The 16,943-nt window shown below is 44.8% G+C and overlaps 1 protein-coding gene across 1 annotated transcript in view; it reads right to left on the bottom strand.

Moving 5' to 3' along the window:
* Positions 1-1,373: 1,373 nt before the first annotated feature.
* grb2b (growth factor receptor-bound protein 2b) overlaps positions 1,374-16,943 on the bottom strand; it is a 32,850-nt gene continuing 17,280 nt past the window's right edge. Inside the window, exons 3-6 of the mRNA XM_030793464.1 lie at positions 8,424-8,521; positions 4,699-4,821; positions 2,510-2,669; positions 1,374-2,035 (exon numbers count right to left, since the gene is read on the bottom strand). Of these exons, the coding sequence (XP_030649324.1) occupies positions 1,850-2,035; positions 2,510-2,669; positions 4,699-4,821; positions 8,424-8,521 (567 nt within the window). The 3' untranslated portion in view covers positions 1,374-1,849. The remainder of the gene's footprint in view (positions 2,036-2,509; positions 2,670-4,698; positions 4,822-8,423; positions 8,522-16,943) is intronic.

The following is a 16,943-nucleotide window of genomic DNA, read 5'->3' as shown; positions in this document are numbered from 1 at the left end:
GAGAGAGCGGGAGGGAGAGAGGGAGAGAGAGAGAGAGAGAAAGGCACTGTCCAGAGAGAACAAATGAACAAACAACAAGCAAACGAAACAAACAAAAACCAAACGGACGACGCACAAGGGCGAATACACAACGCACGAGGCGAGAAAGAAAGCGCCTAACGACACACTGAATGAGACTGAAAAATAAAAGTCAAAACCAAAAACAGAAAACAACGTTTTCATATACACACACTCACTATCTCTCTTTCTCATTGCTTCCTCACACTGGGTTTTTTTTTCTTCTTCTCTCTGCCTAGGACTGGCAAACACAAAACACACAAAATGTTCAAATCACCTTTGAATGTTCAGGAAAAAAAAAAACTGTAGTCTCCTGTGTTTGTGTGTGTGTGTATGAGAATATACAGTAGTTTCCATATTTCATATATATATATATATATATATATACGTATGTTTATATATATATATATATGTTAATGGTATAATATGATGTTTGACATCACTAAAAACTCATATGTGAAATCTTGTGCAGTTTTTTTTTTCTGTGGTTCAGATTTGCAATTCTGCTTCCCTCATATCAATGTGTACGGATTATATAGTCGGCTACATTCTCGGCCAAAGAGGAACAAAATGGCTCCATTAAAGACATTGGCTTACAATGGTGGCTGGCCTCGAGTATGGATTCACATTGAAAAAAGATTTTGCTATGATCTATGACTCCACTGGCTTTGTCCACTGTAACTGCCTAACAGAACAAACAAACAAAAAACCCTCCTGGAAAACCCCATACAAAACAAAACAAAACAAAACAAACAAACAAATAAACAAACAAACATCGTCTAGTTCGACAAATTCACTCGTCTTTCAGTTAAAAAACAACAACAACAACAACAAAAAAAAAAGAACCAAAGGTTGATTTGAATGGAATAAACAATGCTCTTTAAATATCACGTCTTTACTTATACTCTGAGCTAACTTGGATGTCGTTCAACAAAAAAAAAAAAATCAAACCACCCAATTAAGCCCTATTCTGTTTTCTCTGTACCCCCCCCCCCCCCCCCCCCAAAAAAAACTGTTTCGAAACATAATTTACAAATGGAAGAGAAAAAAAAAACAAAAACAAAAAACATGTGTTGAAGAGTCAAAACAGACAAACAAATACAAATATAATATATATTCTTTAAAATGGATTTTCTTTATAGGTGATCTCTTTACAAAACCAATGGCTGATGTAGAACACTCACAGGTCTGTGATGATGGACTGGGATACCAGTATTTGTAGTTAGCAACAGCTGTCTTTTTTTTTTTTTTGGTACATTTTTTTAGACCTTTTTTTCTATTTTATTTATATATTTTTAATTTATTTTAGTTTTTTTTCTTTTTATTCTTTAACCATAAAACAGCGTTAAGGTTTACTATTATTGATTTTTTTTTTTTTTTCAGTGATTACAACATGCGGCCAAGACAGAAAAGAAAACAAACAAACAAACAAATAGACAGATCGGAGAGGAGAACACAGATCGGTGACTGTGGTTTTTAAGTTAATTTTGTTGCTCTATGCTCAGAATTCTCCTGAACTCGTTTACGCTAACAGGAGGTTAGGTTCTGGCTGAAAGTGTTTCAGAGGATGACAAGAGATTCTCAGGATAAGACAGCTGCTTGGCCCACTTTGTATTCTTTATGTAGAGGTTGTTTTTTTTTTGTTTTTTTTTCTCTTCTCAGATTTCTGCTCTTTTTCTCAGTTTCAGAAGACGTCTAAGGATTTAAGCGGCTGTAGGTGCGTGTGTGTGCGCGTGTGCGTGTGTGTGTGTGTGTTTGTGTCAGTGTGTGTGTTTCTGTGCGTGTCCCCGCTTTACATGTTCCGGTTGACGGGCGTGACGTAGTTGCGTGGGAACATGCCCGTTTGGCTGTGACACGCCCCTTTCCACCAGTTGGGGTCAGAGTTGTCGAGGACCTGGATGAAATCTCCGCGTCGGAAACCCAGCTCTCCGTCCTCCTGTGGGTCAAAGTCAAAGAGTGCCTGCACATAGGTGGGATGCTGTAGGGATAGAAAGAATGCAAGAGAACGAGAGAATGAGTGAGAGAGAGAGAGAGAGAAAGAGAGAGAGAGAGAAAGCAGAAATGAATTATTTATAACCACACTCACAGATTTTCAATTAAAACAGAGATGCAGAAGTTTCCACCCTGATTGGCTGCTATCTGAGTTCACGAGTGAGTGTGTGTGCATGCGTGCATATGTGTATGCATGTGAATGTGAGTGTGTGTGCATGCGTGTGTATGTGTGCATGTGTGTATGCATGTGAATGTGAGTGTGTGTGCATGCATGTGTATGTGTGCATACGTGTATGCATGTGAATGTGAAAGTGTGTGCATGCGTGTGTATGTGTGCATACGTGTATGCATGTGAATGTGAGTGTGTGTGCACAGAAATGTAAGAGTGCATGTGTGTGTGTGTATGTGTATGTGTGTGTGTGTGCATGCATGTGTGTGTGTGCTGGCAGCTCTGAAGCACCTGCTCAATGTCTCGTAAAAGGATGTGTTGACTTCGTGACACTGAGGTCAGACGATGGTAGTCCACCAGTTCATTTAGAGAATTAAACTTCACCACCCAGAGAAAATACTTCCCCGCTCCATCACGCAGCACCTTAAAATGCTGCACATCGTTCCCAAACCTAAAGAGAGAGAGAGAGAGAGGGATAGAGAGAGAGAGAGAGAGAGGGAGAGAGAGAGAGGGAGAGAGGGAGACAGAGAGAGGGAGAGAGAGAGCGAGAGGGAGAGAGAAAGGGAGAGAGAGAGGGAGAAAGGGAGAGAGGGAGAGAGAGGGAGGGAGGAAAAGTGTAGAGAGCAGAGAGAGAGAAAGATGGAGAGACAAAACGGAGCTTTTAGTTCTCACTGATAAAACACACAGAACATTTTCTCTGAGGGCCTGACCTCTCACTTCAGAAGTTCCCATTTTAAGACTAAACACAAACAAGGGAGGGCTCTTACAGTAAGACAACATACACCTCCAAGTCTGAAACAAATCTAACACTAAACATTAGCCACCTCACAACACATTACAACATGTACATTCCATGGCATGAAGAAGACAGATCTGTATAATAATAGTGCGACAGGTCACACACAAAACAGCGAACATTCTTCTCTCTCATTCTCTCTCTCTAAATCTGTCTCTCTCTCATACACACACACACACACACACACACACACACCGTAGGGAGAGGACCAGTTTATCCCAGAGACAGAAGAAACGCGGGATTGGGGTAAAAGCATTTAGACAAATGAGTGTGAGTGAATTTACGGATCGACCTGAGCACTGCAAACCCAGTTTGGGTCATGACTTGAGAACAAACCAGACAAAGAGGAAATGCAAATGACTAAATCAGCTCTGTTCTCTTGGGAAACAGAAGAAAAAGAGGTGGTGGTGGTGGGGGGGGGGGGGGGGGGGTCTGGGGGTGGAAATCAGGGCTTCAACACAGTCATGTCAGCAAGTTGATTTAGCGCAATTGACAACAGGACAGCAAACCACTAGGGGGCAGCACTTTCGCTACAGCCACTGGAATGTAAGTAAATCCTGACTTAAGACAAGTGCATGACAAGCCTTAACAAACATAATGCTCATCACGGCATGGTCAAAACAATATTTCTGAGGAAAGGAGAAAGGAAGATTAGGCTCTACATGGAGTTAAAGTTTTTGATAAGGACTGACGTGGCGTAGGAGTTGAAGCTGAGGGTGCAGAGATCGCAGACGCAGGGAAAAGAGCAGAGCTGTGTGTGTGTGTGTGTGTGTGTGTGTGTATGTGTGTGAGAGAGAGAGAGAGAGAGAGAGAGAGAGAGTGAGAGTGAGAGTGAGAGTGAGAAAGAGAGAGTGAGAGAGAGAGAGAGAGAGAGAGAGAGAGAGAGAGTGAGTGAGAGAGAGAGAGTGAGAATGAGAGAGAGAGAGGATCTGAGGAAGACGAGATTCTGGTAGGAAAAAAAAGAAGAGGTAAAAGTCCCTGACAGATGTGAATTGACTGGGTGTATGTGAGAAAAAAAAAAAAAACAGACAGAAAGATAAGACCAGGGCTCGAGACTGCGACCATCTTTTGAGAGTGTGCGAGTTATAATGTCACGTGGTCATATTCCTGCGCGTGCATGATGATCATTAGGCAAATGAGAACCACGCGAGAACCAATCGGTTCAGCGTGTGATGTGTTTGTTACAAGACGTTTCTCCAGAGAGGCCGGAGTACCAAAAAAAGACTCTGACCAACACGGCAGAGGCTGAAGGCTTCATGTAGCATGAAAACATGTATACGATTAAAAGATGTATGGACAATCGTTTGTGTCTACATCAACACGGGTTGCTGTTTACTTATTACACGAACGTTGTCGGGGCCAGAGCGGTAGAGACAAGCTCTCTCGACGGCTCTCGTCGGGGCAAACGGACCACTGTAGACTTACAATGTAAGCCCTTGAACTTTTGATCTAGGTGACAGGCTTGCTGTTTTTGCCAGCATGCCCCCAGAGCGAAAAGCAGTAGGGCGAAATGTGCGAGGAGACCAAATCACGTGCTGGTGCGACCAGCTGAGAACGTTGGTCGCACCAGCGCGGCCAGTGGAAAAAGTTAGTCTGGAGCTCTGGGATAAGACAGACAGACAGACAGAGACACAGTGGGTGAGCGAGAGCTATTGGCTGGTTGGTCAGGAGCGTGGTGACTTACTTGACGGAGAGGGAGAAGTCTCCTGGCGTGCTCTCGCTCTCTCTGATGAGAAAAGCGCCGTCGTGTCTCTGTTTATTCAAAATCTCCTCAGCCCTGGCCCTGGGGATCTTCCCATAAAACCACCTGCACACACACACACACACACACACACACACACACACACACAGACACACAGACACAGACACACACACACACACATACCAGTCAGCCTTAAAGACACACAGGACGATGGCTGGGCAATATGAACATCAAATATCAACATTTTCATATGGTTTTGGTGAACATGTTATACATATGATGCTGTTTCCTGTTTGTTTTAATCTCTTAAGATCAAATGACTGATTTATGAAGAAAATACCAACCAACACAGCGCATGGCTGCGTATGACAATAAAACTGTAACAGCAGACACAGACTGTACCCGATTATTACATAACAGCAAAATGATCAGCACTGCAGCACGACAGGAGAGTAACAGTGGACATATATGTTCATGAGAAACACACACACACGCGCGCGCATGCACACACGCACACGCGCACACACAGCCGATTTAAAAAGGATAACGATAATGGGAGTTGGCAGCTGTGTTTTAGTATTTTTTTTTTTCTTCCAAATTTGGTTTTCTGGGCACTGCTGCTTATCAGAAAGAGGTTAAATCAGAAAAGACAGACTGAGCACTGGACAGAAAATAGTGTCAACACGCTGCTGAACGATAACCGCATCCCATCAGAATTCGACCGGCCGTTGATCTCTGAAACGAGTGAGAGGGAACTCGGGCACTGAGACATAGAAACCGGGGAACGACTGCACACCCAGTGAGGAGAACGCATGGGGGAGGGGGGGGGGGATAGAACCTCATGAGCCTCAGCACAGTCACAAATACACACGACTACAGCACTATTCACCGTGGAAACGCAGGTCTACATAATACAGACATATCTAATAATACAATATACAGAGACGTGTGCGTCTGTGTGTGTGTGTGTGTGTGTGTATGGGAGAGAAGCAGAGTTTAATGATTAAACAGACGCACTGAGGAGGAGGAGGCCGTGTGCTCTCATTTGCATAAATGTGTAAATCAGTAATGTCCTAACCGAGACGTAATCCCCCTCTTTGCATTTGTGTCTCCAGCTGGGCGGGCGGGCTGGCCGGGGCGGGGCAAGGCGAGGGGGGGCGGGGGGGGGGGGGGGGGGGACGATGCCAGCCTAGGGGACAGTTCCCTGTCTGATAAAAGTGCTGGGACAGCAATTAACGTCGGCACGGAAACACACGTCACACTCAGGCTCTCGTTTAATCTAATGTTCGCTGAGCTACAGCTTCCGAACTGTGGCTCGTAATATGACCTCATATCAGGTTTTTGTCATTCTTTTGCATACAGCATGGGACACAAAGTCCAGAGGGTTTTTTTTAATTGAAAAAGAAACAGGGACACACACACACACACACATTAAGCACTGGTCTTGCAGTAGACAGAGACCATTCTGAATACTGGTCTGTGATGGAACCAAACAAGGCAAAGCAGTGAGCAGCTCTCACACTCTAGGGAATCTACACACTGGTTCTGTGAACCAGAGGACCCTGGTAAGCAGGGTTAAGTAACAAGGAAGCCCCCTGCTCTTGGCCCAGGTAAGAATCACAGACAGGGCTGGGTGGATGTGTGGTAGAGTTGAAGCTACAGGAGGTTCGTGGGTTCCTATGTGGTTCCAGTGTGTTACTGGAGGCTGGGGAACAAAAGCCAAAGTTCTCCCTGGAGACCTGTGCCTCGTCTGGGCACAGACACTCACACACCGTCTGTGTGTGGCTTATTGGCTGGACTGTAGCAATATTGTCTGGAGTGTAACAGTATGCTGTGAGTATGCCAGGAACACTGACTGACTCCAATAGAGACGCCTGAATGAATTTAAAAAAAAAACAAAAAAAAAACCACTTCGTGGCTGGAACAGAAAATACTGTCTGTCCCGTGATGGGGTTAAGACCGTCCTGTCCTTTTTTTTCTCTATCCCTTTCTCCCTTTGATGTGGGAGGGGTATTAGCGTCAGTCCAGACAATTAAACAAAACCGTTCGACAAGGAAGCGGCTGTCCATCACCACGGGGCAAATTCCACTCTGACCGCCGCCTGTCTGGGCCCTCCCCCGCCCACCCCCTCCAACGCCCGACGCTGTGCCAAACCCTGACAAGCATCTCTCTCTCTCTCTCTCTCTCTCTCTCTCTCTCTCTCTCTGACAGCGTGAACACACATTTCCATTCCGTTCCCAGATAAGGGACACCTCCCTGCCCTGAGGAGCACGGGTGCTCTCTGATCACCGCTTGGCCTTGGGCTTCTGGGAATGAGGCGGTAGGGTTTCAGAGGGTGCTTCTACGCCAACGGCCAACGTTTGCCGTTGGGGTCCAGGCAGACAGACATAAACACAGAGTGAAGGTAGGGTGTGGTGTGGAACCAGCTTCCATCCGCTCATCTCTGTGATGAGGTCTTCCCCTGTCTTACCCCGTGACGCAATGGGGTCAATATTCCATTAGGTCTAAAAGGCAAGGCCCCACAGGATGAGAGAGAGAGAGACAGAGGAAGAGAGAGAGAGAGAGAGAGAGAGAGAGAGAGAGAGAGAGAGAGGTGACAGAGAAAGAGGGAGGGAGGAGAACAGGGAACTTTAGGGACTAAGCCTGGTGCTCTAAAGAACTGCTGAAACATCTCACGTTTCGTAATCAGGAGGAGGCAACAGATCTCATGCGACGGACCAAAATGCCCCAAAATTAAAAAAAAAAAAAAAAAAGCCCAAAAAACAACAACAACAAAAAACCTACAAAACTGAAAGAGCACAGTCTCTCCATATGAAAATGAACAAATCTGCACATCTGAGACATGTCTGCATATATGTGTGTTGGAGAGACAGAGAGAGACAGAGTGAGAGAAAGCAACGACACAGACATAAAATAAACTGTGGAATGTATAGCAGGTTAGACCCCATCGTTTTAACTAGAACATGACTGAACAAATTCTGACACGCTTCCTGCTCTCTCCATTCGGGACAGACCGCCAAATTTTCCACTTAAAAGATATTTACCAAAAAGAAGTATCCACGCACAGTAATCACGAACATCTCTGAGCTCCTTTTCCCTCCTCTATCATTAAAACACATTTGTCTCTGCCAAAAGAGAATTGAAGTAAGTCTCTTAACTCTGCCCATAATGTAAACACTAAGATGGAGTCCTGTTTTACATTAGGAGTGGATCTCCTCTCTGTCCCTTCTTTCAACTCCACTCTCTCCTCTAAATGTCATTAGAACGATGTTCGCCGGCAGTGCTGAGGAACCTAGCGGAGGTGCCACGCGTAACAGCTCTGCTTCAGCTAAATCACGACACCCAGACAGCCAGGCAGTTCCCACAGATTAGGGGTCAAATTCTGATGCTGGGGGGGGTCAATGACCGCGTCTGAGTCTAACGTTACCGCTGACCTCGGCCAACCTGACGGCGCACGGGCGTGCTAAACGGGGGTCAAGTGCGAACGTGTGAAGATGTTAATTAAGGACCGGGCGCTCTATTGGCCTGTGAGGTTGTAACTGGCGGTAAACACACTCAGTCGTCTTTTTCAGTTTAGAGTGCAGTCCCCAGAAAGGCTCGCTGAGGTAAGGGTGAAAGACGCTGGCCTCCGCGTTTGTTATCGTGTGTTTTGGTGTGAAAGGAGGTTTAAGTTAGGGTTTGAGGGCCGCGTGAAGCAGGTTACTTACGGATGTGCTTTCATCTCGATGTAGTTCTTGGGAATAAAACCATCTCTACCGTTCATCTCTGCTTTGTACCAGTTCTGGTCGCATTCTTCATTTAATACCTGCAGAGAGAGAACACACATGGCTTAGAACAGCAAGAAATGATTCGAGCCTTAAGTACACACAGACATAAGAGCTTTTTTTTTTTTTTTTTTTTTCCCCCCCAGAGGATTTGAGAAGAACTTTATTAGGGCTGCAAATCAGATCAGATGTTAAAGGAGAGATTAATTAGCTTATTCATGACTTGTCAGTTCAAAGCTATGAGATTTAACATGTCAAATTATGGTACAATTGGCAAGTACAGTAGGCAGAATACACCGTGTTCAATAAGCGTAGGCAGGAACAAAACCCATTTCGTAGAATCTAATAGGTCAGAGGTCAGAGACTCATCTGTCCCCTTTACTGAATCTTCGCTTCGAAAAACCGTGACTATGCCGCGAGACTAACAACGCGAATTTGTGTGGGGGAAAAATACAAACTTGCTAAGACACTTCATTAGTGCGAGACTGTCACGGATTTGTACCGGTGTGTCTCAGAGTAGGTGTGAGGAAGGTATGTGTGTGTGTGTGTGTGTGTGTGTGTGTGTGTGTGTGTGTGTGTATATGTGTTAGTTGAGAGGGCGGTCTGACTGTTACTGTGAGCTGCACACATGCAGGCTGGCTGGCGACATCACTCTCACTCTCTCTTCCCTCTCTCTCTCTGCGCATCATTGTTAAATGCGAGAATGTGCGCAACACTTAAACGTCTTTGTGGAGTCTTCAGTGGAAGTAAGTGACTCACACAGGTACCGTCCCACGGAATGACAAACACATGTTTATGCAAATGTCTGCACTGGGCTTTATGGGTGAAATGGCGTATGAAGCAGACGAAACCCTCGATGTTCTGGATCGCGCAAAATTTAACCGAGTCATGTTTAGCTCTCTGCCTTTCACTAGAATATACCCACCATCCGAAACCCACACATGAGAGAGAGAGAGAGAGAGAGTGAGAGAGAGAAAAACTTCGATATTCTGTTTTCCCTCCTCATTTGTAATGGACGGCACTGTTGGTCACATCAGCCATCTTACAGATGTTGACTGGTTTCCTAAAAGATTCTTTGTCACAGGGAACATCTTATAACGTCAACATTATTTATTCATCCCTGTTGTTGAGTTTACAAAAGCTTCTCAGCTTACACTGATAAATGGGGTCGCCGAGGCAACGGTGCTCTGTTGTGAAAATCCGAAGCTTGGGGGACTGAAGCAGAGCCATCCGGCTCATGACCATTTAACATGGTCTTGAGTTGAACACTAGCTGTAGCTATATTGGCAACATAAAGACGCAGACAAGAATGAATCTCCCAAAGTTGCAGGGCTAACTTTTTGTATCGAGCATAGTATAAAATAGCTTTTATTTTTTATTTATTTACTTTTTTTTTTTTTTTACACCTATCCTGTAAAACTTTTTTGACATGCATGACTGAATCTGAACCTTAAGAGGGTGGTGTTGATGGGAAGACAGCGATGATTTGATGCCGCTACTCTATTTTAGGACGAAGCGTTCCGTCTCAAAAGAAAACTTCACACGTCTAAAAAAAAAAGTTTAAAGCTTCACCGCCATCAAACAGACCCAAACCAACTGCGCTAATCAGTCCCGGGCTGTATACCCACTACGGTTTGTTTGGCCGCGGTGAGAATTTTCCTATTCCATTACCATTTGAGTATAATGGGAACGACACAAGATTTTTTTATGAATAGAGCGAGAGAGAGAGAGAAAAAAAAAGTGTAAAGGAGGAAACAGAGCATGTGACATCCTTCCTGCGCGAAGAGCTGTTGGGTTAGCTGGAGCCCGTAGAGGGACGGATACGCTTCCAACATGGCGAAGGTGAGCCACTGACAAAAACACAATTAACGATGGAGCTGAAATAAGCCAGGGGAAAAAAAAAAAAAGACAATTGTACACGAAAATGAAGAACAAAACCAAACCACAGTGCTTGGTGTTTTCCCTGCAGTAGGGATTTTTTCGGTGAAATCACCAACGTTAAAATAAACTACGTCGCTGTGGCCCCGTACGGTACAGTTCTCATCCTTTCAGTGGCGTCAGAAACCTCATTCCTTTACACGATCCCATACTGAGATCTGCCTCAGAATGAAAGTCTTTCTCGAGCTGAAATCAACATGCACGACATCCCTAAACCCCACATTTCATGTCTACCCCATTCCTATTCTTTTTGTCATTCAGAGCCGAATCAAAGGCAATCAGCGCTCTCACACTAAGCTTTTGCTGTCAAAGGTTACTTTTTTTTCCTGACTGTGTGTGTGTGTGCATGTTTTTTTTTCCCTCTCTGCTATAAAGAGACAAGCCACGGCATCCAGAGCGAGTCATTTTCAGTAGGTGTACAGCACTGTGTGATGTGGCAGGGCTCAGGCTGCAATGCTCAGATGACTGGTTTTGTACTGCACTGCAGCAGACAGAGAGAGAGAGAGAGAGAGAGAGAGAAGCAAAGAAAAGCGAGAGCAAGAATTAAGCGGGGGGGGGGGGGGGGGGGGGGGGGGGGGGGGGGGGTGAGATAGAGAGAGAGAATTACAGTAAGCAGGGGAAAGGGAGGGGATCGGGGGCACAGAAAGACTGAGAGAGAAAGAATTAAAATAAGCAGAGAGAGAGAGAGAGAGAGACAGTGAGTTTTTTTTTTTCCTGCCAGTGGAGATTATTGATTGTCACACAGCTCATAGCTGTTGTGGACGTGTTCCCCTGATGTATATTTAACACACAGTGGAGCTCAGGCAGCGTTCTGAGCGTTTCCACAGCGTTTCCACTGCCGCTGCCGCTCCAACCCAAAGGCAGCAACACGACTCAAACTGTTCCCCGCCATCATCAATCAAACAGATACGCATCAATTACGCACAGAGAAAAACGAGCGGTGACCAAGCTAGACTCAACCAGAGGGTGCTTTAGACGTCTTTACATCATTTACATCAAAAGGTCAAAAGCCAACCCCCCCCCCCCCCCCCTTATTTGTACCACGTTATTTCTGTGAAGATGACAGTGACTAACCCCAACTAAACTTAGCCAAGACTAATTTGGATAACCAAACTTTTCGCACTGAAAGAGGAAATTCAGAAAGGAACAACATATTAAGACTGAATGAACATCGTACCCATTCCGTGGGCGTGTGGTTAAGGTGCCTCTACTGTGTGAGCTATTCTTTGCAGAGCTTGGGGTTTCTGTCTCGCTCCTGCAATGCACACGTCTACGTACGTGAAACCCACTGAGAAATAAAGAAAAGGCCCCCGCTAGCAGAGAACCAAGCAGTGGGAAACACACAAACAAACAAACAAACTAAAACCCCCCCCCCACATGCCAAAAATGATGATCTTCCTCCATGCCAGTAATCGAGCCTGAAATGGAAAAAGACATATCGGTCGCCTGGCTGGGAAAAAAAAAAAGAAAAGAAAAACTATTCCCCTTCACTAAAGAAGAAAGAAAAAAAAAGAAGGAAAAAAAAAAAAAAAAAAACCCAAAAAACAAAAAACGGATGAAGTCTTTTAATTTGGCCCACAGCTGTTTGCGGCCCAGAACACTCTCTGAAGCCCTGATATACTAACTCTGTGGAGCATGCAGGCTGCCAGCTGTCACTGAGAAAGCACAGCCGGGCTGAGAAGCATCCAAACTGAAGGAGATGGCCTGCTAAGACCCCGCAGGAAATAAGCGCTGTTGCTAGGAGCCAAAAGTTTGGCACCGATTCCCAATGGAGTCGAACGTTCCGTTGGCAACCGTGGCAACCTTTATGACATCACCGCCCGGCCTACTCTTTCATTTCATTATCTTCAGACCGGTGCTGTCGAAAGTTCACAGAAACCTGAATGAAGCAAAGGCTGAGAGGAGAGGCAAACGTGCAGAGGTTGTGTTTTTGTGGCAAACAGAAATGTCAAGGTTTACAGGTTTTCCTAGCCCTGACTCAGTAGCTTGCAGAGCCACCCACGACGGGGTATGCAAATCAGTTTTATGCAATCAAGAAAAAAAAAAAAAAAAGACCTGTCAACCCCCCCTCCCCCTTTAGAAGATCAGAGAGATCATTCCAGAAGATAAGAGAGAATTTAATATTGCTATCAGTGATATGGTAATACCTCTACATTGTTTGCTGTTTGGCTGAATGCCGAGTCAGCTACACTATCTGCTCTTTCCAGCCATTTCCAATCTGCTGTAAGGGAGCTCTGGGGACAGTACGACAGGGTGATTTTGAATTAGACACGTCTGCTAATCGTTCCAGGGCTAGAGACCAGCACAAGGCCAGTGATTGATAAGGCCGTCTGTATGTTTAAAAACATTAAAACGACAAGAATAACTGCACAGACAAAAAAAAAAAAAAAAAAGTCACACATGAACAATTCTAACGCAGCTGAAGGGAGTGACCCTTGGATATCAGTGCCTGGGCTTTACAAGAAAAACACATGTACATTGACCTTTTTACACTTCAGCGGTTCACGTCCTCGTTACTGTAAAAGGCCTCGCCTTGTAATAACTGGGGGAGCAGCAAATGATTCAAAGCACCAGTTACGACACCACTTATACGGACTTTAGCAAAACTAGCTTTCTTACAGAATATACACATTCTAGTAACAATCATCTGTACAGCCCCGCCCCCCCCCCCCTTTAAAAAAATGAGCAATTATCAAGGAACCCTTGACATGCCGTAAGAGCAAATTGTGAGGCAGAAGAAAGACTGTTTTGTATGAGGTTTAGTCCCAATCGGGCTCTGTTAGCAGCTGCTGCTGTCGTTAGCTCAGACTGCATGAAGAGATTAAGGTTCAGTGTGGGGGTTTGAGGAGAACTGTTTACTTAGATTAACAGCGTTCGTTTTAAAAAAGGGTCTGGCATCGCGCTAAATCTTACGCCGGCGGTCGAAAGATAACGCCAAACCTGTGATGTTGTTTCAACTGCAAACGCAAACCCTGAAAACAAAACAGGGAGAAGGAGGACGACTTTTTGGCTGGCCATGAACGTTCACTGTCTCTCTCTCTCTCTCTCCCAACTCTCTCTCTCTCCCTCCCTCTCTCTCTCTAAAGAACTTCTCGGAAAACCGACATGACAAATGAGAGAGACCGTCTGCAAAACTGTTACAGACAAATAAATCCACGCTGCCACGACTCCTTCGTTCTTGCCGTTTGTTTGAACTCATTTAACGCTCGTTTGTGGGGACACCGCATTCCTCCTCTCCATCTGTCGGACTTTCTCCTTCTTCCACGATCATTCGGCCTCAGATATGGCGTCCGCCAATACTTTACTTTACTACATCTCAAATCTGATGAAACATGTTGGTGTCCATCTGTTTGCATTGTGTGGACATTCCATTAGGATGGACCCCCTCCCCACAGTGCTAAGAATGACAGGAATCTGACGAGAATTATTCTGTTAACCTGAAGAGAAGGCCAGTTAGTTTTAAGAGCTGTAATAAAGTAGCCAATCAATGTTCTTATATAAGCTGAATTGTTCATGATGAGTAGATCATTGGTTGCTGCATGGAAAGTCTGAGAAACATAAATGAAGGGGGGGGGGGGGGGGGGCACCAGCACAATAAGAGGGCAACTTAATAATATAACAGGCCTGTTTTGTTTTTTTTTTATGTACCAAACATCCTGTTCTAGACAATCATCACCCATCAGCCGTGTGAAATGAAATACAAACATCAGAAAAAAGCGGATCTGCTGACAGAACAAGCCTCTCTGACTAACTTCACTTTGTGTCAGACCTGTATTTCCATATCGTCGTCTCTCTCCTGTTCGTTGTTTTTATTTTTCTTATTTTCATTATTGTTTTTTAAATGGCCTACTGATCCTGCCATTGTTCAGTTGTCATCAAAACACGTGTAAAAGATACACATTCACTCATAAACATTTGACTGCAGATGGAAATGGAGAAAGAATTGAAACACGCATGAACACTATGTCCAGAGCAGTTTGAGGATTTGTTAATATCTGCAACATATTGGCCTTTTCAAACTGATGTTTACTGACAATTTTTCCTGTTTGAGTTCAGTAATTAAACAGCATTAGCTTGTGACCAGGCACAAGTCTGACAGGAGACAAATTTATTTAACGGCTTTCTGGTCATTTTATTGCAAAACGGCCGGTAAAACTGTTGGAAACCAAACTATCTACCCCCCCCCCCCCCCAACCTCTCCACCCCCAGTTTTTAATCTGGCAGTAAGCTCTATAGTGGCAGCAGTGTCTTTCTGTGTTGGTAACGTCTAAGAGATAATCTCCAATGCAGCTGCCACTGGCTCCCTGTCCAACAAATTCCACTTCACTTCTCAGATCAGACAGTGCCTACAGATGCCCTGGATCCACATTACTACAATTCCCATTATGCTCCGCTGCTGTCGCCCAGCGCTGAAAGAATATCACTGCGGCTTAGTGAGCCAGATGAGACAGAAGCATAAGACAGACAGAGGCATGCTAACACGGTTAGATGATCCCAAGGATCTCACGCTGCAGTTAATATAATATGACTGTCTGCTATAACTACGTCTCTATTACTCTGACGGGAGTGTACTTACTAACTTCATCAGAGAGAAAGGGAGAGGGAGAGAGGAGAGCACTCATTCTTTCAGTATTTGATGTGTGTGTGTGTGTGTGTGTGTGTCTGTCTTTCGGGGGGGGGGGGCTGCACCACGTGTCTGTGCTGTTAGCACAGTCAACGGAGGATTGTCATGAATCGAGACTGTGGATTATCCTAGAGTGTCAATTAATCTGGGAAGCAAACGACAAAGCTTCTCTAAACTCCAGTTTTTTTTTTTTTTTTCTTCTCCAATAATGGACCTCACCATCTTCTGTTACACACACACACACACACACACACAAAGCGTCCAAATCCTGAGATTAAGAGTAGTGGTGTGAAACACTGCTGTGGAACACTGATAGGGTTTGAGTGAGGGGGCACAGACTGGTGATACGGTCTGAACACTACGCCCATACTTGTTTTGATAAAGGGGATGCCTCACAGTGCCAGTTCACTATCAGAGAACTGGAACGCACCAAAAACAGGGTCTCTCTTCACTACCACTGAATCCTCCTCACAAAGCAGGGAGCGTGTTCGTCAGTGCCAGGCACTCTTTGGAGCCCGAGAGCACGAGAGCGGAGAGGAGAGGGTGTGGGAAATGTGTGTGTGTGTGTGTGTGTGTTTGTGTGCAAGTGTCTTGTACTGAGGACACGCTTGGACAGACACAACCACAGATATTCAACATTCAACACAGACTATACACTAGATATTACACACACACACACACACACACACACACACACAGACAGTGCTAGTCATGCAGACGTGGAGGGGGATGGGATGCGACTGGCGATCCTTAACTCGGTGCCGTAGGGGAGTGGACAGTCTACAGATGAGTCCAGTTCACTCTGACACTAACGACCCGTTCTACACTGGCTGTAATTAACACAAAGCTTTAGTGTATTTGCCACACAGAGAGCTGGCCACCACCCCCCCTCCCTTTAGACTGGACCATCTGCCTCAACTCAACCAAGCCAGAGTGTATGAGCATTGAAAAACAGACACATTAGTCTCTGTGGAGCGTGCTATACAAAACCAACAATGCCCCAGCGAGGTTAAAATGTGACCGTTTTTAGTGCTGAACAGAAACAGTGGAACACTCAGCTCAAACAAGTCAGAGACACAATAGAGACACAATCAAAACCGGCTGAGCATGCTAGTTTCACCAGAAATAGCATTTATTAGTGTTATTAAACGGCAACATAAATCTCTGAAGACGTCATTTTATCATAGCCGAGATGTGTTGTCACGGTTACAAGCCAGTATTCTGCAATCTTTCTGGCATGCTAGTTTGAAAGGAGTGTTTAAACGTCCTAGTCATTCTTACAGTTATTTAAAGTGAACGGTCACAGAATTTGGTGTTTTTGTTTTTACATTTTTTTTGTTTTAAATAACATTTTAACGTTGTTTCTAAGGTTGCGGGCTATCTTGAAACAGTGAGGTTGATACATCCGACTTGTACACAGGAGACATTAGATTTAAAAGCGTAATTAATAGAGTTTACACCCAAGGGAGTTTCATCAAGAGACATTACACACACACACACACACAGCGCTCGCTCTCCTAGGTTCCCCGCTTCAATCAATTCTGAGAGTAACCGTGTTTAATTATTCCACCGTTCCCGGCGGAACAGTCGGGTCAGGTCGTTCAGCTAACGCAAATTGCTGCAATTACCGAAGACACAGTCTTTAAAGAAACCAAGTTGTAATCACACACTTAGAGTTGGAAAGTCATAGTTAATTTGAGCACTACGTCAAGCTCATAGCGACTCAATGGCGCGTAACCCAACCGGGAACACTGAGGGTGATGAAGAAATATTTTCCCGAACACCTAGTTTCTTATTCGCATTCATTCCGCTGCCAAAGCGCTAGCCATGGTTGCTAAGCGATACACGACGTTCACTAAATAACTTACAAACCTTGTTGGACAACACTTATCACCAAACTT

This window comes from Chanos chanos, chromosome 16 (genome assembly GCF_902362185.1).
Source record: "Chanos chanos chromosome 16, fChaCha1.1, whole genome shotgun sequence".
Lineage (NCBI taxonomy): Eukaryota > Metazoa > Chordata > Actinopteri > Gonorynchiformes > Chanidae > Chanos > Chanos chanos.
The sequence above is the reverse complement of the archived record's forward strand: the minus strand, read 5'-3'. Positions and strand labels throughout refer to the sequence as shown.